The sequence below is a fragment of the Jatropha curcas genome, chromosome 2, assembly GCF_041381405.1.
Source record: "Jatropha curcas cultivar XTBG-Jc1 chromosome 2, XTBG_Jcur_1.0, whole genome shotgun sequence".
Classification (NCBI taxonomy): Eukaryota; Viridiplantae; Streptophyta; class Magnoliopsida; order Malpighiales; family Euphorbiaceae; genus Jatropha; species Jatropha curcas.
Genome location: NC_143152.1, coordinates 15756795 through 15780390, shown reverse-complemented (window position 1 = coordinate 15780390; position 23596 = coordinate 15756795). Strand labels below are relative to the sequence as shown.

General features: G+C 38.8%; 1 protein-coding gene across 1 annotated transcript in view; it reads left to right on the top strand.

Moving 5' to 3' along the window:
- Window positions 1-400: 400 nt before the first annotated feature.
- LOC149498298 (uncharacterized) overlaps window positions 401-23596 on the top strand; it is a 52552-nt gene continuing 29356 nt past the window's right edge. Inside the window, 11 exon segments of the mRNA XM_089717291.1 lie at window positions 401-1779; window positions 2176-2427; window positions 2857-3504; window positions 3637-4409; window positions 4563-4868; window positions 13869-14994; window positions 15412-16118; window positions 16121-16158; window positions 16249-16664; window positions 16905-16936; window positions 17525-17887. Of these exon segments, the coding sequence (XP_089573417.1) occupies window positions 401-1779; window positions 2176-2427; window positions 2857-3504; window positions 3637-4409; window positions 4563-4868; window positions 13869-14994; window positions 15412-16118; window positions 16121-16158; window positions 16249-16664; window positions 16905-16936; window positions 17525-17887 (6040 nt within the window).

Below are 23596 nucleotides of genomic sequence, written 5' to 3'. Positions count from 1 at the left end.
AAGTGGAAAGAGTGGTAAAAGGCTGGAGTGAAACCCACATATTGTGAAAAAGCCAAATAAAGAGAGAAACACGTGAGGGAGTGATAAACTAACCATTTCCTTTGGTTTTGTGTTTGTATTCTATTTCAGGATGTCTGATTCATCTAGAGATAAGAATGACAGCCCTCTCAAAGTTGAAGATCCAAAACTACAAGCCTTTCTAGATGCCTTCTCTGGAGAGATGGGACGAATCACTAGGCTTATGGAGAGTTTTAATGATAGACTGGAACTTCAGGAACAAAGGACAGAAAGACATGACCCTAATGCCACAAGGAGGGGTGCAACCACTTCCAAAGAGCACTCTAGACAACCTTGGCATGAAGAGTATGAAGAAGAGGATGATGAATGGCATAGAGAGCCTATGTGGGCAAGAGGAGGTAGAAATAATAGAGGAAGAGGAAGAGGGATTGGTAGAGGCCGTGTTTACAGAAATGAAACTTACTATGGAGAGGATGACGAAGAGGTTGACACACCATTAGATGGTAACTTGGGTAACATCAAACTCAAGGTGCCACCTTTCAAAGGCCGAAACAATGCAGACGAATACTTGGAATGGGAGAGGAAGGTCGAGATGATCTTTGAATGCAACAGGTATACTGAAGAAAAAAAGGTGAAAATTGCAGCCTTAGAGTTCCAAGACTATGCTCTATTTTGGTGGGATCAACTTAATCAGAGTCGAAGAAAAGTGGGAAGACGACCTATCCACAATTGGGAAGACATGAAGGAGGTAATGAGAAAACGTTTTCTTCCTGAGCATTATTTCAGGGAGTTGCATCAGAAGCTTCATAGACTCGTCCAAGGAGCCAAATCAGTAGAAGACTATCATAAGGATATGGAGATGTGCACGGCTAGAGCACACATTGAGGAAAATGAGGAGGTGACCATGGCTAGATTCCTAGGTGGCCTTAATAAAGACATAGCTGATGCATTAGAGATGTACAAGTATGATTCCATGGAGGAGATGCTGAATATGGCTATGAAGTTAGAGAAGCAGAGAAAAGGGAAGAGCACCACATCATATAGGGCTGCCAACAACAACAGCAATTCTTGGGGTGCTAGATGGCCTAAAAGGGAGGAGAAAAAGGAGTTTCAAAGCTCTACACAAAAGGGGACAGATTCAGTGCCTAAGGCATTCACACCTAATGTGCCAACTTATTCAAAGGGTTCAAGTTCCAATACTCCTAGTAGAGACATCAAATGTTTCAAGTGTCTTGGGAAGGGCCATATATCTTCTCAATGCCCTAATAAGAGAGTAATAGTGATTAGGGATGGATACACCTATTCTGAATCTGAGGATGAAGAAAACCCAATGCCACCACTTGAAGACTGCCATGATGATGATGGGGTTGATGATGAAGTTTTACAACCTGAGATGGGACAATTACTAGTTACTAGGCGAGTTCTCAACATGCAAGTTCAAGAGGAGAGCTTAGAACAAAGAGAGAATATATTCCATACTAGATGCTTGGTACTTAACAAGGTATGTCTTTTGATTATTGATAGTGGAAGTTGCACTAATGTAGCTAGTTTGAGCATGGTGCAGAAATTGGGTTTGACATGTGTGCAGCACCCAAGGCCATATAAGCTTCAATGGCTAAATGATATGGGTTCTGTAAGAGTAAACAAGCAGGTGAAGGTGCCATTTTCCATTGGAAGGTACAAGGATGAGGTCACTTGTGATGTAGTACCTATGCTAGCTGGGCATATTCTTCTAGGCCGCCCATGGCAATTTGACAGGCGAATCCAGCATGACGGGTACACCAACCGGTTCTCCCTAGCCTATTTGGGTAAAAATGTGGTTCTAGCTCCTTTAACACCACAAGAGGTCTATTTGGACCAAAAGAGGATATTAGAAAGTGAGGGGCAGAATTGTATTCAGGGGGAGGGAGAAAATAAAGATAAAGAAAAAAAGGGAAAAGAGGCCAAGAGTGAAAAGAAACAATTGAATGGCCCATTGGTGAGTGAAACACCAAGAGAGGGAAGAAAGAAACAAAACATGTATGTAAAAGAGAGAGAGATCCGTAGCAGTGTTGGTGAGGGTAGACCAATCTTAATGATTCGGTTTAAGGAAACTTTGCTTAATTTGCTTGACATTGACACTTCTTCTTTGCCTCCTAGTTTTGTTTCTTTGTTGCAGGAGTTTTCTGATGTGTTTCCTGATGAAATGCCTAGCGGACTACCACCCCTAAGAGGCATTGAGCATCAGATTGACTTCGTGCCCGGAGCCACAATTCCTAATAGGCCAGCGTATAGGAGCAACCCCATGGAGACTAAGGAGTTGCAACGCCAAGTTGATGACCTGTTGTCTAAGGGATTTGTGAGGGAGAGTATGAGCCCATGTGCAGTGCCTGTATTACTTGTGCCTAAGAAGGACGGTTCTTGGAGGATGTGTGTTGACTGCCGAGCTGTCAACAAAATCACAGTTAAGTATCGCCATCCAATTCCTAGGCTAGATGATATGTTAGATGAACTGCATGGTAGTAAATACTTTTCGAAAATTGATTTAATGAGTGGATATCATCAAATTAGAATGAAGTTAGGTGATGAATGGAAAACTGCCTTTAAGACTAAATATGGTTTATATGAGTGGATGGTTATGCCATTTGGTCTAACAAATGCACCTAGTACTTTCATGAGATTAATGAACCATATCTTACGTGCTTTTCTAGGCAAATTTGTTGTGGTTTATTTTGATGATATACTGATTTATAGCCAATCTATTGATGAGCATATTGAGCATGTTAGGTTAGTATTGATAACTTTGAGAGCTGAAAAGTTATATGCTAAACTACAGAAATGCACTTTTTGCATAGATAGGCTTGTTTTTCTTGGTTTTGTTGTGAGTGCACAGGGGATTGAAGTCGATGAGGAGAAGGTTAAAGCAATTCGAGAATGGCCAACTCCTAAATCTATATCTGAGGTGAGGAGTTTCCATGGCTTGGCAAGCTTCTACCGGAGGTTTGTGAAGGACTTCTCTACTATAGCAGCCCCACTCACAGAGGTGGTAAAGAAGGAAGTTGGGTTCAAATGGGGGGAAGCGCAACAAAGGGCATTTGATACTTTAAAATCCATTCTTTGTTCTGCTCCTATTTTAGTTTTACCTGACTTTGATAAAACATTTGAGATTGAGTGTGACGCTTCTGGTGTAGGTATTGGTGCAGTGTTGATGCAGGAGAGAAAGCCTATTGCCTATTTCAGTGAGAAACTCAATGGAGCGCAACTCAATTATTCAACCTATGACAAGGAGCTATATGCTCTAGTGAGAGCATTGGAGGTATGGCAACATTACCTTCTACCCAAAGAATTTGTCATACACACTGACCATGAGTCTTTAAAGCACCTCAAGGGACAAGGTAAGTTGAACAAGAGACATGGTAAGTGGGTTGAATTCATTGAACAGTTTCCTTTTGTGATTAAATACAAGCAAGGGAAAGAAAATATTGTGGCTGATGCACTTTCTAGGAGGTATGCTTTAATTACTACTCTTAATGCTAAGTTGTTAGGATTTGAGCATATAAAATCCTTGTATGTTGATGATGATGACTTCGGTCTTATTTGGAGTGCATGTGAACATGGGGCATTTAATAAGTTCTTTAGGCATGAGGGGTTTTTATTTAAGGGAAATAAACTTTGTATACCCAAATGTTCTATGCGTGAATTGCTTGTATTAGAATCGCATTGTGGAGGACTTATGGGGCATTTTGGTGTTCTTAAAACATATGATATACTTGCTGAACATTTCTTTTGGCCACATATGCGTAGGGATGTAGAGAAACTGTGTGGTGTGTGCATAGCATGTAAGCAAGCTAAGTCTAAATCTATGCCTCATGGCCTTTATATGCCTTTACCTGTACCTACTTTGCCTTGGACTGATGTTTCTATGGATTTTGTACTTGGATTGCCCAGAACAAAGCGTGGTAGGGATAGTATTTTTGTTGTTGTGGACAGGTTTAGTAAGATGGCACATTTCATTGCATGCCATAAGAGTGATGATGCTGTCCATATTGCTGAGTTGTTTTTCAGGGAGGTTGTGAGATTGCATGGGGTGCCACGCACCATAGTCTCAGACCGTGATGCCAAATTCCTTTCTCACTTTTGGCGAGTTTTATGGGGTAAGCTTGGTACAAAGTTGCTGTACTCTACTACTTGTCATCCCCAAACGGATGGACAGACTGAGGTAGTTAACAGAACTCTAGGTACTTTACTTAGAGCGGTGGTTGGTAAGAATCTGAAAACTTGGGAGGATTGTTTGCCTTTCATTGAATTTGCTTATAATAGGTCTATACATTCTTCTAGTGGTTATAGTCCATTTGAGCTTGTGTATGGTTTTAATCCTTTAACTGTACTTGATTTATTTCCTTTGCCTTTAAGTGAAATTGCTAACTTAGATGGTGAAAAGAAGGCTGAATTGATCCGGGAGATACATGCTAAAGCTAGGGCTCATATAGACATGAAGAACAAAAGCTATGCTGACCGTGCCAACAAGGGAAGGAGGCGTGTGGTATTTCAACCTGGCGATTGGGTTTGGGTGCACATGAGGAAGGAAAGATTCCCAAACCAAAGGAAAGGAAAGCTTGCTGCCCGAGGTGATGGGCCTTTTCAACTGTTGGAGAGGATCAATGACAATGCCTACAAGATTGATCTACCAGGTGAGTATGGCGTGTCTGCTACCTTTAATGTTTCTGACCTTTCTCCATTTGATTATGATTCAGATTTGAGGACAAATCTTTTTGAGGAGGGAGGGAATGATACGGATCAAGGAAGCAAGGTGAAGGATCCTCTAGCTCTACCCGTGGGGCCAATCACAAGAGCTCGTGCAACCAAGCTACGTACAGCCTTGAATGCATTTGCTCAAGAACAAATCACATTGGAGCTTCAAGATCATAATTATGCAAGATGTGAGATTGAACTTGAAGAAGCACCAAAGCTTGTTATGATGCTTGAGGCGTGCAATGAGGCTGCCATTTGATGCATTTTACATGATTCTATACTTAGGCAAATTTAGGAGGTTGTTATCTTATTATGAGCTTAAGTATGGGTTGTGTAGGGCCTTCGGCCCATTTGCCCTATTTTGTTTAAATTCTTTTAGTGGACTTAATTAATTATGTGTAAGGTTGGTTGGGCTTATTTTCTAGAGTAGGGTCAGCCTAAGTTAGTTAATGTTTAAGTCAGGATTGTTTTAAGTAGTTAGCTTGGACTTGTATTTAATTAAGCCCATTTGGGCCACATTAGGGATAAGCTTGGGCTAACTTAAGTTAATAGCTAAATTAGGGTTAGCTTAGGTTACTTATAATGTTGTAAGAGTTGCATAACAGCCAACCATTGAATTGAAATCAAAACAAAACGTTTTCTTCTTGTTCTTTCAAGAACAGATTGTGTTCTTCATAGAACCAAAATATCCTTAGTAGTTAAGCTTGTGAGTTCTACAAGATTAATTGCACCAAGAATTTCAGAGTTGTTTTCAAGAGTACTTGAAGGTAAGTTTCTGATTCTTGTTCTAAATTCCTTGCTTTCTCTCTTCAAGAGTACTTGGGGGTTAAAGGGATTGTCGGGTACTTCCGAGATTGCATGCTTTCCACTAGATGTTCCTTGTTGATTTGCAAGAGTACTTGTTAATTGGCTAGGGTCGTATTAAAACACCATACTCACCTGGCAAGTCTATCTTGTAGGCGTTGTCATTGATGCGTTCCAAGACTTGGAATGGACCATCTCCGTGTGCATCTAGCTTAGACTTTCATTGGTTGGGAAACCTCTCCTTCCGAAGGTGCACCCAAACCCAATCTCCAGGTGCAAACACCGGCTTCTTCCTTCCTTTGTTTGCCTTGTCAGCATACTGTTTGTTCCTCTTTTCAATATTTGCTCGAGCCTTCTCATGTAAAGACTTCACCAATTCAGCCTTTTTATCACCATCTAGACTAGAGAGCTCATGTAAAGGTAAAGGAACAAGATCCAAAACAGTTAGTGGGTTAAATCCATAAACAAGTTCAAATGGAGTAAAACCTGAAGTAGAATGTATGCTTCGATTATATGCAAATTCAATAAATGGCAAACAATCCTCCCAAGTTTTCAAATTTTTACCCACTATAGCACGAAGTAAAGTTCCTAAAGTCCTATTCACAACTTCAGTTTGTCCATCTGTTTGTGGATGACAAGTAGTAGAATAAAGTAATTTTGTACCTAGCTTACCCCACAAAACCTTCCAAAAATGTGAAAGGAACTTAGCATCCCTATCAGAAACGATAGTCCTTGGAACTCCATGTAATCGTACCACCTCTCTAAAGAACAATTCAGCAACATGAATAGCATCATCAGTTTTATGACAAGGAATGAAATGAGCCATTTTGCTGAACCTATCAACCACTACAAATATACTGTCTCTACCATGCCTAGTCCTAGGTAATCCAAGTACAAAATCCATAGATATATCAACCCAAGGTGAACTAGGAACTGGTAAAGGCATATACAAGCCATGAGGCATAGACTTAGACTTGGCCTGTTTACAAGTAAGACAAGAATCACAAACTTTCTCGACATCTTTACGCAATGAGGCCAATAAAAATGTTCATTCAACATGTCATAAGTCTTATGTACCCCAAAATGTCCCATCAATCCCCTACAATGAGACTCAAGTACAAGCAAATCACGCATAGAGCATTTAGGAACACAAAGTTTACTGCCCTTAAACAAATATCCTTCATGTCGATAAAATTTGTCAAATGCTCCATGTTCACATGCCAAATACACATTGCCAAAATCAGAATCAGACACATACAAATCCTTAACATACTCGAATCCTAGCAACTTAGAACTAAGAGTAGTAAGTAAAGCATGCCTCCGTGACAATGCATCAGCAACAATGTTATCCTTTCCATGCTTGTATTTAATAACGTAAGGGAATTGTTCAATGAACTCAACCCACTTACCATGTCGCTTGTTGAGCTTACCTTGACCCTTCAAGTGTTTTAGGGCTTCGTGATCAGTGTGAATGACAAACTCCTTAGGTAATAAGTAGTGTTGCCATACGTTCAAAGTCCTCACCAAGGCATATAGCTCCTTGTCATAGGTCGAGTAATTGAGTTGTGCTCCATTCAACTTCTCACTGAAATAGGCAATTGGCTTCTTCTCTTGCATCAGCACTCCTCCAATACCTACACCAGAAGCATCACACTCAATTTCAAAGGTGTTCTCAAAATTAGGTAAAGAAAGTATTGGAGCGGATGTCAACTTCCCTTTCTGTTGTTCCTCGCCCCACTTGAACCCAACTTCCTTTTTAATTACCTCCGTGAGTGGTGCGGCAATTGAAGAGAAATCTTGTACAAACCGTCGGTAGAAACTTGCCAACCCATGGAAACTTCGTACATCCGAAGCTGATTTCGGCGTCGGCCATTCCTTGATAGCTTTCACTTTCTCGTCATCCACCTCTATACCCTGCGCACTCACAACAAAACCAAGAAACACAAGTCTATCTATATAAAATGTGCATTTCTTAAGCTTAGCATACAATTGTTCAGTTCTCAAAGCTTGTAATACTAGCCTAACATGCCCAACATGATCATTAAGAGACTTGCTATAAACAAGTATATCATCAAAGTACACAACTACAAATTTTCCTAAGAAAGCACGTAAAACATTGATACGGATCAAGGAAGCAAGGTGAAGGATCCTCTAGCTCTACCCATGGGGCCAATCACAAGAGCTCGTGCAACCAAGCTACGAACAGCCTTGAATGCATTTGCTCAAGAACAAATCACATTAGAGCTTCAAGATCATAATTATGCAAGATGTGAGATTGAACTTGAAGAAGCACCAAAGCTTGTTATGATGCTTGAGGCGTGCAATGAGGCTGCCATTTGATGCATTTTACATGATTCTATACTTAGGCAAATTTAGGAGGTTGTTATCTTATTATGAGCTTAAGTATGGGTTGTGTAGGGCCTTCGGCCCATTTGCCCTATTTTGTTTAAATTCTTTTAGTGGACTTAATTAATTAAGTGTAAGGTTGGTTGGGCTTATTTTCTAGAGTAGGGCCAGCCTAAGTTAGTTAATGTTTAAGTCAGGATTGTTTTAAGTAGTTAGCTTGGACTTGTATTTAATTAAGCCCATTTGGGCCACATTAGGGTTAGCTTAGGTTACTTATATTGTTGTAAGAGTTGCACAACAGCCACCATTGAATTGAAATCAAAACAAAACGTTTTCTTCTTGTTCTTTCAAGAACAGATTGTGTTCTTCATAGAACCAAAATATCCTTAGTAGTTAAGCTTGTGAGTTCTACAAGATTAATTGCACCAAGAATTTCAGAGTTGTTTTCAAGAGTACTTGAAGGTAAGTTTCTGATTCTTGTTCTAAATTCCTTGCTTTCTCTCTTCAAGAGTACTTGGGGGTTATAGGGATTGTCGGGTACTTCCGTGATTGCATGCTTTCCGCTAGATCTTCCTTGTTGATTTGCAAGAGTACTTGTTAATTGGCTAGGGTCGTATCATCTGGTATCAGAGCACTGTGGTTGTGGATTTCAATCTATCCTAGGGTTAGGGACTTAAAAAAAAAAAATCTTTAAATATTGTTCGATCTAGACATTATCTCTTTAGATCTTGTTGGGTCTAGACAATTTCTCATTAGATCTTCTTGGATCTAGAATTTTCTTGTTAAATCTTCTTGAATCTAGTTTTCTCTTTGTATCTTCTTATTGTTTGCATCATTTTCTAGTTACCCTTTGACTAACTAATTCAAGATCTATCTTTGAACATTCTTGTTGTTTGCTTATTTCTTGATAAAAAAAAAAAATCTGGAATTGAATTGGTTGTTAAAGTCATTACCTACCTAAAATTGAATTGGGAGACACAAAAGTCATTGTTGGACTAAGTCATTACCTACCTAAAATTGAATTGGGAGACACAAAAGTCATTGTTGGACTAAGTCATTACCTACCTAAATTGAATTGGGAGACACAAACCCTCCACTTATACCTTGTTAAGCCCTTACCCTACCTAAATTGGGTCACATTTGTAGGATAAGTGAGGATATAAATCAAAAACGTTGTGCTACAGTAACCTGCTACAGGAACTCAGAAGCAAACTTGCTACAGTACCTTAAAACGTCTGCTACAGTAACCTGCTACAGGAACTCAGAAGCAAACTTGCTACAGTACCTTTAAAAAAAAAAATTTTTTTTTTTTTTTTGGGTTTTCTTTGTTTGCTTGCTTTGATTGGGTAGAATTAATTAGGTCCATATTTGGTTTGCTTTGTAGTGAACTAAATTCATACACTATATCCCTAAATTGTCTTTTAAATTCTAGTTTCAATTTCTTGTTTGTGTGCTATCTTTGCTTCATTTAACATTGCTAAAGTGTTATTTGCTTGTTCCTACACTTTAGTTTATTGATTTCTAGCAATACACCTTTCTTATTCTTGTATTGCCATTCAAACATTGTGATTTCTTGATAGAGTTTGTGCATTACTTAATTATATTCTTTGTTTTTCTAACTTTCTCTTGAATTTTGTAGCAACTTTGGGATTCTGAAGTGCAATTATTCAAGTGGAAAGAGTGGTAAAAGGCTGGAGTGAAACCTTCATATTAAAAAAAAAAGCCAAATAAGGAGAGAAACACGTGAGGGAGTGATAAACTAACTATTTCCTTAGTTTTTGCAATCTTATTTCAGGATGTCTAATTCATCTAGAGACAAGGATAATAGCCCTCTCAAAGTTGAAGATCCAAAACTACAAGCCTTTCTAGATGCTTTCTCTGGAGAAATGGGACGAATCACTAGGCTTATGGAAAGCTTTAATGACAGACTGGAGATTCAAGAGCAAAAGACAGAAAGACATGACCCTAATGCCACAAGGAGGGGTGCAAGCACTTCCAAAGAGCACTCTAGACAACCTTGGCATGAAGAGTATGTAGAAGAGGATGATGAATGGCATAGAGAGCCTATGTGGGCAAGAGGAGGTAGAAATAATAGAGGAAGAGGAAGAGGGATTGGTAGAGGCCGTGTTTACAGAAATGAAACTTACTATGGAGAGGATGACGAAGAGGTTGACACACCATTAGATGGTAACTTGGGTAACATCAAACTCAAGGTGCCACCTTTCAAAGGCCGAAACAATGCAGACAAATACTTGGAATGGGAGAGGAAGGTCGAGATGATCTTTGAATGCAACAGGTATACTGAAGAAAAAAAGGTGAAAATTGCAGCCTTAGTGATATGGATCCATTGGTGCTTCCTAGTGGGCTTGGACGTGTTCTTATCCCTTGTTGCTTGTTTTGGTCTAATTAATATGTAAGGGATATGGGCTCATAGTGTTTATTTAAGTTGTTTTGGGTTGGTTTTATGATGCATGCAATCTGCCCAATATCAAGTTGTTTGTTTTGGGCTGGAAATGACTTTATTTTGTGTTTTAGAGTTAAGCCCATGTGTTTTGGCCCTAGGGCAGCCTAGTTAGATGCTCTTCTTTAGGGTTATGTTTGTTTAAGGCATATAAATAGCCTCCTTAAGATGTAAAACGAGATTTTTGGCATAATTTGAATCAAAGACAGATTGTTCATGCTCTTGCATGTTCTTCTTAATTAGAGTGATTGTGAGAATTTGCTATCCTCTAATTGCATCAAGAATTAAGGTAAACTTATCAATTTGTTTGTGGCGTTTATCTTGTTCTTTGCTCGATTATTGTTGTTACCGTTTCATTATAAACGTGGGGTGCCATAGAGCGTTTAATCTCGATTATTGGTGTTTCCGTTTCATTATAAACGTGGGGTGCCATAGAGGCGAACTTACATCTCATTCCTTTGATTCCCGATCCCGGATCCTTATCATTTGGTATCAGAGCCAAATCAAAGTTTTGGGGTAAGTTCTGTTATCTTAGTTAGGAATTTGAGTTTTCTTGTTGTTGGATTCCATTGTTGTTTGTCTAAATTCTTGTTTTCATTCTAGATCTGGATTTTTCTCTTTAGATCTTGTTGGATCTAGACATTTTCTCTTTAGATCTTGTTTAGACATTATCTCTTTAGATCTTGTTGGATCTAGACAATTTCTCTTTAGATTTTGTTGGATTTAGATAATTTCTATTTAAATCTTCTTGAATCTAGTTTTCTTTTGTATCTTCTTATTGTTTGCATCATTTTCTAGTTACCCTTTTGACTAATTCAAGATCTATCTTTGAATATTCTTGTTGTTTGCTTGTTTCTTGATTAAAAAAAAAAAAAAGGTTATTGATAAAGAGAGATAGTCAGAATTTGTTAAGGTCATTACCTACTTAAGTTGAATTGGGAGACACAAAATTGTTGGACAACCTACATACTAAGTCAATATCTACCTAGATTGAAATTGGAAGACACAATTGCTGGACAACCTAAAGGAATTTTGACTTGATTTGGGAATTTATTGATAGTTTATCTTACATTCAATTGAAGGATATCATATTTTGACTTGATTTGGGATCTTGAAAAAAAACACAAAAGTCATTGTTGGACAACCTAAATATTAAGTCATTACCTACCTAAATTGAAATTGGGAGACACAAACCATCCACTTACACCTTGCTAAGCCTTACCCTACCTAAATTGGGTCACATTTATGGGTTAAGTGAGGATACAAGTCAAGCACGCCTGCTACAGTAACTTGCTACAGGAACTCAGAAGCATTCGTGCTACAGTACCTTAAAAAAAAAAATTTTTTTTGGGTTTTCTTTGTTTGCTTGCATTGTTTGGGTAGAAGTAAATTAGGTCCATATTTGGTTTGCTTGAAGTGAACTAAATTCATACATTATATCCAGAATTTGTCTTTTAAATTCTAGTTTTTTTATTCTTGTTTTGAGCTTTCTTTTGCCTCTATTACATTATTAGGGTGTATTTGTTTGTTCACTACACTCTAAATTAATATAATTAAGTAGTACATCATCTTGTCCTTGTACTACCATCCATTATCGTTTTGAGTCTTCTTTCTAGAGTTTGTGCTTACTTTTATTGTAAGATTTATTTCCTTGATTCTAAAACGTGCTTTCGAATTGGTTGGTTAATCTACGATTCCGAAGTACAATTGGAGGAATTTGCATGGAGTGATTAAAGAGTGTAAACACGTGAGGGAGTGCTTTATCACTGACTCAAATGTTTTTGTGATTTCTATTTTGAACACTAACCATGAGTGCAGGCACATTTGGAGATAATAGTGGGGAGGGAAGTCAAATGGAGGATCCCCAGTTGAAACTTGTAATGGAGTCAATCCTAGGACAGTTTAGAACTTTCAACAATTCTGTCCAAGATATGAGAAAGGAGTTGCAGGAGTTTAAAGCTGCCCAATGCTCTAATACAAGAAGAGTTCGACCTAGTGGTACACCAACTAGATTTCAAACTCATGAAGAGAAGAAGGTCGATAATCCTGATCGTTACTTTAAGGATTTGAACAATGAGTTAGGAAGGGTGCAGGGAAGGAAGAATGTGGATTACCTCAATAGATATTCATCCACAAAGGAAGAGCGGAAGACCATTCTAACACCAGTTTGGTCAAAGGAAGTATATGTAGATCAATGTAAAAATGAAAGTATGAGACTTCATGTTGTAAAGAAAGAAAAGGAGAGTGAAAATACACAGAGTGCATATAAAAAGAAAGAGGGACAAGAAAAAGAAAAGAATGTGAGTTTGATAGCTAGGACAAGTGAGGATAAACATGCTTTGTACAACAATCTGCCTATACTTGTACCTTTGTGCAAGGGAGCTTATTTGGCCACTAATGATCTTAACCCATCCTTGCCAAGTGTGTTTGTTGATCTTTTGCAGGACTTTGAACATGTGGTTCCAGAAGAGATTGCCCAATCTTCATGTGAGGGTGAAAAGGTGGTTCTTGCACCATTGACACCTCAAGAAGTGAATATTGATCAGAAAAAGTTGCTTGAGAGAGAGAAAGAGGAGTTCACCGATGTCTTTCTTGAAGAGTTGCCTAGTGGATTGCCACCTTTGAGAGGGATAGAACATCAAATCGATTTCATTCTTGGCTCCACCATTCCAAATCAACCAGTCAATAGAAGCAATCCAATGGAGACAAAGGTGTTGCAAAGGCATATTCAGGTTGTAGCAACGAATGGAGTTCAATACGGTCTAAAAAGGAGAAGAAGAGTAAAGAAAAGGGCATGGATTCTAAGGAGAAGTGGACTGATCCTAGCAAGCAAAAGGATACCTCAACTTTTAACTAAGATTCGAGGACGAATCTTTTGAGGAAAGGGGGAATGATATGGATCCATTGGTGCTTCCTAGTGGGCTTGGACGTGTTCTTATCCCTTGTTGCTTGTTTTGGTCTAATTAATATGTAAGGGATATGGGCTCATAGTGTTTATTTAAGTTGTTTTGGGTTGGTTTTATGATGCATGCAATCTGCCCAATATCAAGTTGTTTGTTTTGGGCTGGAAATGACTTTATTTTGTGTTTTAGAGTTAAGCCCATGTGTTTTGGCCCTAGGGCAGCCTAGTTAGATGCTCTTCTTTAGGGTTATGTTTGTTTAAGGCATATAAATAGCCTCCTTAAGATGTAAAACGAGATTTTTGGCATAATTTGAAACAAAGACAGATTGTTCATGCTCTTGCATGTTCTTCTTAATTAGAGTGATTGTGAGAATTTGCTATCCTCTAATTGCATCAAGAATTAAGGTAAACTTATCAATTTGTTTGTGGCGTTTATCTTGTTCTTTGCTCGATTATTGGTGTTACCGTTTCATTATAAACGTGGGGTGCCATAGAGCGTTTAATCTCGATTATTGGTGTTTCCGTTTCATTATAAACGTGGGGTGCCATAGAGGCGAACTTACATCTCATTCCTTTGATTCTCGATCCCGGATCCTTATCACTTAGAGTTCCAAGACTATGCTCTGTTTTGGTGGGATCAACTTAATCAGAGTCGAAGAAAAGTGGGAAGACGACCTATCCACAATTGGGAAGACATGAAGGAGGTAATGAGAAAACGTTTTCTTCCTGAGCATTATTTCAGGGAGTTGCATCAGAAGCTTCATAGACTCGTCCAAGGAGCCAAATCAGTAGAAGACTATCATAAGGATATGGAGATGTGCATGGCTAGAGCACACATTGAGGAAAATGAGGAGGTGACCATGGCTAGATTCCTAGGTGGCCTTAATAAAGACATAGCTGATGCATTAGAGATGTACAAGTATGATTCCATGGAGGAGATGCTGAATATGGCTATGAAGTTAGAGAAGCAAAGAAAAGGGAAGAGCACCACATCATATAGGGCTGCCAACAATAACAACAACTCTTGGGGTGCTAGATGGCCTAAAAGGGAGGAGAAAAGGGAGTTTCAAAGCTCTACACGAAAGGGGATAGAATCAGTGTCTAAGGCATTCACGCCTAATGCCCCAACTAATTCGAAGGGATCAAGTTCCAACACTCCTAGTAGAGACATCAAATGTTTCAAATGTCTTGGGAAGGGCCATATATCTTCTCAATGCCCTAACAAGAGGGTAATAGTGATTCGAGATGGCTACACCTATTCTGAATCTGAGGATGAAGAAAACCCAATGCCGCCACTTGAGGACTGCCATGATGATGATGAGGTTGATGAAGAAGTTTTACAACCTGAGATGGGACAGTTACTAGTTACCAGGCGAGTTCTCAACATGCAAGTTCAAGAGGAGAGCTTAGAACAAAGAGAGAATATATTCCATACTAGATGCTTGGTACTTAACAAGGTATGTCTTTTGATTATTGATAGTGGAAGTTGCACTAATGTAGCTAGTTTGAGCATGGTGCAAAAATTGGGTTTGACATGTGTACCGCACCCAAGGCCATATAAGCTTCAATGGCTCAATGATATGGGTTCTGTAAGAGTAAACAAACAGGTGAAGGTGCCATTCTCCATTGGATGGTACAAGGATGAGGTCACTTGTGATGTAGTACCTATGCTAGCTGGGCATATTCTTCTAGGCCGCCCATGGCAATACGACAGGCGAGTCCAGCATGATGGGTACACCAACCGGTTCTCTCTTACCTATTTGGGTAAACATGTGGTTCTAGCTCCTTTGACACCACCAGAGGTCTATATGGACCAAAAGAGGATATTAGAAAGTGAGGGGCAGAATTGTATTCAGGGGGAGGGAGAAAATAAAGATAAAGAAAAAAAGGGAAAAGAGGCCAAGAGTGAAAAGAAACAATTGAATGGCCCATTGGTGAGTGAAACACCAAGAGAGGGAAGAAAGAAACAAAACATGTATGTAAAAGAGAGAGAGATCCGTAGCAGTGTTGGTGAGGGTAGACCAATCTTAATGATTCGGTTTAAGGAAACTTTGTTTAATTTGCTTGACATTGACACTTCTTCTTTGTCTCCTAGTTTTGTTTCTTTGTTGCAGGAGTTTTCTGATGTGTTTCCTGATGAAATGCCTAGCGGACTACCACCCCTAAGAGGCATTGAGCATCAGATTGACTTCGTGCCCGGAGCCACAATTCCTAATAGGCCAGCGTATAGGAGCAACCCCATGGGGACTAAGGAGTTGCAGTGCCAAGTTGATGACCTATTGTCTAAGGGATTTGTGAGGGAGAGTATGAGCCCATGTGCAGTGCCTGTATTACTTGTGCCTAAGAAGGACGGTTCTTGGAGGATGTGTGTTGACTGTAGAGCTGTCAACAAAATCACAGTTAAGTATCGCCATCCAATTCCTAGGCTAGATGATATGTTAGATGAACTGCATGGTAGTAAATACTTTTCGAAAATTGATTTAATGAGTGGATATCATCAAATTAGAATGAAGTTAGGTGATGAATGGAAAACTGCCTTTAAGACTAAATATGGTTTATATGAGTGGATGGTTATGCCATTTGGTCTAACAAATGCACCTAGTACTTTCATGAGATTAATGAATCATATCTTACGTGCTTTTCTAGGCAAATTTGTTGTGATTTATTTTGATGATATACTGATTTATAGCCAATCTATTGATGAGCATATTGAGCATGTTAGGTTAGTATTGATAACTTTGAGAGCTGAAAAGTTATATGCTAAACTACAGAAATGCACTTTTTGCATAGATAGGCTTGTTTTTCTTGGTTTTGTTGTGAGTGCACAGGGGATTGAAGTCGATGAGGAGAAGGTTAAAGAATTCGAGAATGGCCAACTCCTAAATCTATATCTGAGGTGAGGAGTTTCCATGGCTTGGCAAGCTTCTACAGGAGGTTTGTGAAGGACTTCTCTACTATAGCAGCCCCACTCACAGAGGTGGTAAAGAAGGAAGTTGGGTTCAAATGGGGGGAAGCGCAACAAAGGTCATTTGATACTTTAAAATCCATTCTTTGTTCTGCTCCTATTTTAGTTTTACCTAACTTTGATAAAACATTTGAGATTGAGTGTGACGCTTCTGGTGTAGGTATTGGTGCAGTGTTGATGCAGGAGAGAAAGCCTATTGCCTATTTCAGTGAGAAACTCAATGGAGCGCAACTCAATTATTCAACCTATGACAAGGAGCTATATGCTCTAGTGAGAGCATTGGAGGTATGGCAACATTACCTTCTACCCAAAGAATTTGTCATACACACTGACCATGAGTCTTTAAAGCACCTCAAGGGACAAGGTAAGTTGAACAAGAGACATGGTAAGTGGGTTGAATTCATTGAACAGTTTCCTTTTGTGATTAAATACAAGCAAGGGAAAGAAAATATTGTGGCTGATGCACTTTCTAGGAGGTATGCTTTAATTACTACTCTTAATGCTAAGTTGTTAGGATTTGAGCATATAAAATCCTTGTATGTTGATGATGATGACTTCGGTCTTATTTGGAGTGCATGTGAACATGGGGCATTTAATAAATTCTTTAGGCATGAGGGGTTTTTATTTAAGGGAAATAAACTTTGTATACCCAAATATTCTATGCGTGAATTGCTTGTATTAGAATCGCATTGTGGAGGACTTATGGGGCATTTTGGTGTTCTTAAAACATATGATATACTTGCTGAACATTTCTTTTGGCCACATATACGTAGGGATGTAGAGAAACTGTGTGGTGTGTGCATAGCATGTAAGCAAGCTAAGTCTAAATCTATGCCTCATGGCCTTTATATGCCTTTACCTGTACCTACTTTGCCTTGGACTGATGTTTCTATGGATTTTGTACTTGGATTGCCCAGAACAAAGCGTGGTAGGGATAGTATTTTTGTTGTTATGGACAGGTTTAGTAAGATGGCACATTTCATTGCATGCCATAAGAGTGATGATGCTGTCCATATTGCTGAGTTGTTTTTCAGGGAGGTTGTGAGATTGCATGGGGTGCCACGCACCATAGTCTCAGACCGTGATGCCAAATTCCTTTCTCACTTTTGGCGTGTTTTATGGGGTAAGCTTGGTACAAAGTTGCTGTACTCTACTACTTGCCATCCCCAAACGGATGGACAGACTGAGGTAGTTAACAGAACTCTAGGTACTTTACTTAGAGCGGTGGTTGGTAAGAATCTGAAAACTTGGGAGGATTGTTTGCCTTTCATTGAATTTGCTTATAATAGGTCTATACATTCTTCTAGTGGTTATAGTCCATTTGAGCTTGTGTATGGTTTTAATCCTTTAACTGTACTTGATTTATCTCCTTTGCCTTTAAGTGAAATTGCTAACTTAGATGGTGAAAAGAAGGCTGAATTGATCCGGGAGATACATGCTAAAGCTAGGGCTCATATAGACATGAAGAACAAAAGCTATGCTGACCGTGCCAACAAGGGAAGGAGGCGTGTGATATTTCAACCTGGAGATTGGGTTTGGGTGCACATGAGGAAGGAAAGATTTCCAAACCAAAGGAAAGGAAAGCTTGCGGCCCGAGGTGATGGGCCTTTTCAAGTGTTGGAGAGGATCAATGACAATGCCTACAAGATTGATCAACCAGGTGAGTATGGCGTGTCTGCTACCTTTAATGTTTCTGACCTTTCTCCATTTGATTATGATTCAGATTTGAGGACAAATCTTTTTGAAGAGGGAGGGAATGATACGGATCAAGGAAGCAAGGTGAAGGATCCTCTAGCTCTACCCATGGGGCCAATCACAAGAGCTCGTGCAACCAAGCTACGAACAGCCTTGAATGCATTTGCTCAAGAACAAATCACATTAGAGCTTCAAGATCATAATTATGCAAGATGTGAGATTGAACTTGAAGAAGCACCAAAGCTTGTTATGATGCTTGAGGCGTGCAATGAGGCTGCCATTTGATGCATTTTACATGATTCTATACTTAGGCAAATTTAGGAGGTTGTTATCTTATTATGAGCTTAAGTATGGGTTGTGTAGGGCCTTCGGCCCATTTGCCCTATTTTGTTTAAATTCTTTTAGTGGACTTAATTAATTAAGTGTAAGGTTGGTTGGGCTTATTTTCTAGAGTAGGGCCAGCCTGACGCGGAACCCAATGAAAATAAATTTCATGAACTCAATGACAAGTTTTGGAAGAGATCAAAGATCTAGAATAAACTCCCCTCTATGGCACCCAAAGCTTAAAGAAGCAAGAACACCAATAATAGAGTAAAAGAATAAGATAAACGCCACAAAGAATTGATAAGTTTACCTTGATTCTTGATGCAATTAGAAGAATGCAATCTCACACTCTCTAAAAACATGAACACGCCTAAGCATGAAGAAGTAGTCTTTAATTCATTGAATAATTGATTGATTAATTACAAAATAACAAGCTATTTATACTAATCTAAGAGGTCCAGATCCCTAGAGGATTTAGAGTTAGCTAAGGAGTAGGATTTAGCAAATCTAAACCAACTAAGGATAAGACTAATAAAATCATAACAACTTAAGGATTTGGAGATCTAATCCAAATCCACTAAAGATTGACTAAATCTAATCAAAATAAGGCTAATTATTCAAGGGTGGACGAAATATTGGAGGCCCAACCCATTAACAAAGTAAAAACTCAAAAATAACTAACTAATATTTGAGAGGCAGACAGTTGCACGGTCCAGGGCGTGCCAAAGCGCACGGGCGTGCGCGCATGTATGAGTGTTCCTCGTGAGAGGCAGAGAAGTGCACGGCCTGGGGCGTGCTGATTGGCACGGGCGTGCGCGCATGTATGTGTGTCCCTCGCGAGAGGCAGAGAAGTGCACGGCCTGGGGCGTGCTGACTGGCACGGGCGTGTGCGCATGCATGAGTTTCCCTTGCGAGAGGCAGTAGAGTGCACGGTCTGGGGCGTGCTATCTTGCACGGGCGTGCTTCTACAAGCCTTCAAGTCAAAGTTACTGTAGCAGATGTGTCCAACTCAACATGTGCTTTCAATAATGTGAGAAACTTAGGTGTTCCCCATGCTTCCTTGAACTTTATGGTTGAGTGGTATCGATTTCGTATCATACCCCCTTTCCTCGAAAAGATTCGTCCTTGAATCTTAGTTAGAAGCTGAGGTATCCATGCTCTCTTGATCTCCATGATTGCTCCATACTTCTTTGCATGATTTCTTGTAATTGATCCACTAGGTAGCACTAATGGATTTTTCATGTTGTTCTCCTTGCCCCCTTGAGTTCCATGGATGAGTGATGGCGGATTCGTATCATTCCCCCTTTCCTCGAAAAGGTTCATCCTCGAATCTGTATTAATGTCAAAAGGCGACAAATTACTAACATTGAAAGCAATGAAAACATCATACTTACCTGGTAAGTCTATTTTGTAGGTGTTGTCATCAATGTGCTCCACAACTTGGAATGGTTCACCTCCACGTTCATCAAACTTAATCTTTCTTTGGTTGGGAAACTTTTCTTTGCGAAAATGTACCCAAACCCAATCACCTGGTTTAAACACAACATGTCTTTTTCTCTTGTTGGCACAGTTGGCATAGCTTTTGTTCTTTATGTTCATATGAACCCTATCCTTAGCGTGCATCTCCTTCACCAATGTAGGCTTTTCTTCACTTTGAGGAAATCCCTGCAACAAAGAAACAGAGCTAGAAGGTGGAGAAAAAGTGTTAATGTTAGTCAAACTATGCAAAAACTCCTTAAACTGAATCATCAAGACTGGTCTACCCTCTCTCTCACTGTTTTGGATTTCTCTCTTTTTCACATACACAATTTGTTTCTCTTTTTCACTCACAATTGGGCCACTAATTTGTTTTGTTATTTTTGTGGCCTCTTTCTCTTTCTCCTAACTCTTTTCACTCTTTTGTTCTGTGGCCTCTTCCTCCTCTTTTTCTTCACTCTTTTCACACTCTGGTTCTTTTGAACTCAAAGCCTCATTCTCATTTTCTTTCAAGGTCAAAACCTCTCTTTCTCTCTCAATTATCTTCCTTTGATCTTCATATACTTCTTGAGGTGATAAAGGATCAAGAACCATCTGTTTATCCTCAATTGAAGATTGGCAATCTTCTTTTGGAAATACATCTTCAATTTCTTGCAAAGGATCAACAAACATACTTGGCAAAGATGGGTTAAAATCATTGATGGTTACACAAACTTCTTTGCACAAAGGTACAATTATAGGTTGAATTTGTTTTTCCTTTCCTTCCCCCTCTTTCTTTTTATTTTCACTTATCATGTTTTCACTCATTTTACTTTTACTTTCTTTTTCTTTATTGACAGTCTCAAAACTCATCTTTTTCTTTTCATATTGGTCTTCATACACTTCTTTTGAGAAAGATGAATTTGAATCAGTCATCCACCCATCCTTTGTGAATGAATACCTATTGAGGTAATCCACACTTTTCCTTTCTTGCATCCTTCCTGAATTATTGTTCAAATTCCTAAAGTAACAATTAGGATTATCGACCTCCTCATCTTTAGGTATTTGAAATCTGGTTAGTGTAGTACTAGGACGAGCTCTTGTTGTATTAGAGCGTTGGGCAGCTTTAATCTCCTTCAAACCCTTTCTCATATCTTGGAAGAAACTGTTGAAGCTTTCAAACTGTTCTTGGATTGATTCCATTACAAGTTTTAATTGGGAATCATCTATTTGACTTTCATCCTCACTATTATCTGTACTCATGGTTAGTATTCAAAAGAAAACACAAAAGATTTGGGTTATTGATAAATCACTCCCTCACGTGTTTACACTCTTGAATCTCTCCTTGCAATTCTTCCAATTGAACTTCAGAATCTTAGTTCAACCAATTCAACTCAAAGCACGTTTAGAATCAAGGAATAAAACTTAAAAATGAAAAGCAAGCACAAATACTAGATAGAAGACTCAAAACGATATGGACAGTAGCACAAGAACATAAACAATGCACTACTTTAATTAATTAGAGTGTAGTAAACAAGCAAACACACCCTAACAAAGTAATAGAAGCAATAGAAAGCTCACACAAAAAAAAAAAACAAAGAAACTAGAATTTTAAAAGACAATATTAGGATATAATGTATGAATTTAGCTTACTACAAAGCAAACCAAATATGGACCTAATTAATTCTACCCAAAACAAAGCAAGCAATCAAAGAAAAACAAAAGAAAACAATAGACAGATTTGAACACGAGCGTGCTAGATGGAGCACGGGCGTGCGTGTAAGGTCTTAATCCAACAAGTGGAAGTCAGAAAAGTGCACGGTTGTGCTTGAGGTGAAGCACGGGCGTGCTGCCTTGTGTCCCTTTTTCAATGCAACCCAATTTAAGTAGGATTCTTAGATTTGACAAGGATTGTAGTAGATTTGCTCAATCTCCAAAGATATGGTCAACTAATTTTGTTATCTTATCCACAAGTAGTTAAGATTGGATTTTATCACAAGATTATAGTGGATAAACTAAATCCCATAAAATATGGTCAAATCCCTTAGGATTAGGCACAATCCCACTAGATATGGTCAAATCTCTTAAGGATTAGGAATAATTCCCACAAAATATGGCAAAACCCACAAAATAAGGTAAAATCCCTTTGAATTAGGATCAAATCCCTTGGTTGAAGGAACAAATTCAAGATCCACACACACAAATTTCAATGGTGGACGAATTTTTTTTTTTTTTTCTATACTCTTTTTTTTTTTTTTTTTTTTTTTTTGGTCAACAAGATCTAGGATCTAAACTTCCAGAATTGAAACAAGCACGAAATTTATGAAATTTAATTGAAGCAAAACGAATTGAAACTAAACAAAAGAAAACAAACACAAAAGAGACTAGATGAAGAAGAAAACAAACACAAGAACAATAAGAATAAGAAAACAAATAAACACAGATCCTAGAGCTAAGATAAATAAGAATTTACCTTAATCTTTGGCTCTGATAACAAACTGACGCGGAACCCAATGAAAATAAATTTCATGAACTCAATGACAAGTTTTGGAAGAGATCAAAGATCTAGAATAAACTCCCCTCTATGGCACCCAAAGCTTAAAGAAGCAAGAACACCAATAATAGAGTAAAAGAATAAGATAAACGCCACAAAGAATTGATAAGTTTACCTTGATTCTTGATGCAATTAGAAGAATGCAATCTCACACTCTCTAAAAACATGAACACGCCTAAGCATGAAGAAGTAGTCTTTAATTCATTGAATAATTGATTGATTAATTACAAAATAACAAGCTATTTATACTAATCTAAGAGGTCCACATCCCTAGAGGATTTAGAGTTAGCTAAGGAGTAGGATTTAGCAAATCTAAACCAACTAAGGATAAGACTAATAAAATCATAACAACTTAAGGATTTGGAGATCTAATCCAAATCCACTAAAGATTGACTAAATCTAATCAAAATAAGGCTGATTATTCAAGGGTGGACGAAATATTGGAGGCCCAACCCATTAACAAAGTAAAAACTCAAAAATAACTAACTAATATTTGAGAGGCAGACAGTTGCACGGTCCAGGGCGTGCCAAAGCGCACGGGCGTGCGCGCATGTATGAGTGTTCCTCGTGAGAGGCAGAGAAGTGCACGGCCTGGGGCGTGCTGATTGGCACGGGCGTGCGCGCATGTATGTGTGTCCCTCGCGAGAGGCAGAGAAGTGCACGGCCTGGGGCGTGCTGACTGGCACGGGCGTGTGCGCATGCATGAGTTTCCCTTGCGAGAGGCAGTAGAGTGCACGGTCTGGGGCGTGCTATCTTGCACGGGCGTGCTTCTACAAGCCTTCAAGTCAAAGTTACTGTAGCAGATGTGTCCAACTCAACATGTGCTTTCAATAATGTGAGAAACTTAGGTGTTCCCCATGCTTCCTTGAACTTTATGGTTGAGTGGTATCGATTTCGTATCACAGCCTAAGTTAGTTAATGTTTAAGTCAGGATTGTTTTAAGTAGTTAGCTTGGACTTGTATTTAATTAAGCCCATTTGGGCCACATTAGGGTTAGCTTAGGTTACTTATATTGTTGTAAGAGTTGCACAACAGCCACCATTGAATTGAAATCAAAACAAAACGTTTTCTTCTTGTTCTTTCAAGAACAGATTGTGTTCTTCATAGAACCAAAATATCCTTAGTAGTTAAGCTTGTGAGTTCTACAAGATTAATTGCACCAAGAATTTCAGAGTTGTTTTCAAGAGTACTTGAAGGTAAGTTTCTGATTCTTGTTCTAAATTCCTTGCTTTCTCTCTTCAAGAGTACTTGGGGGTTATAGGGATTGTCGGGTACTTCCGTGATTGCATGCTTTCCGCTAGATCTTCCTTGTTGATTTGCAAGAGTACTTGTTAATTGGCT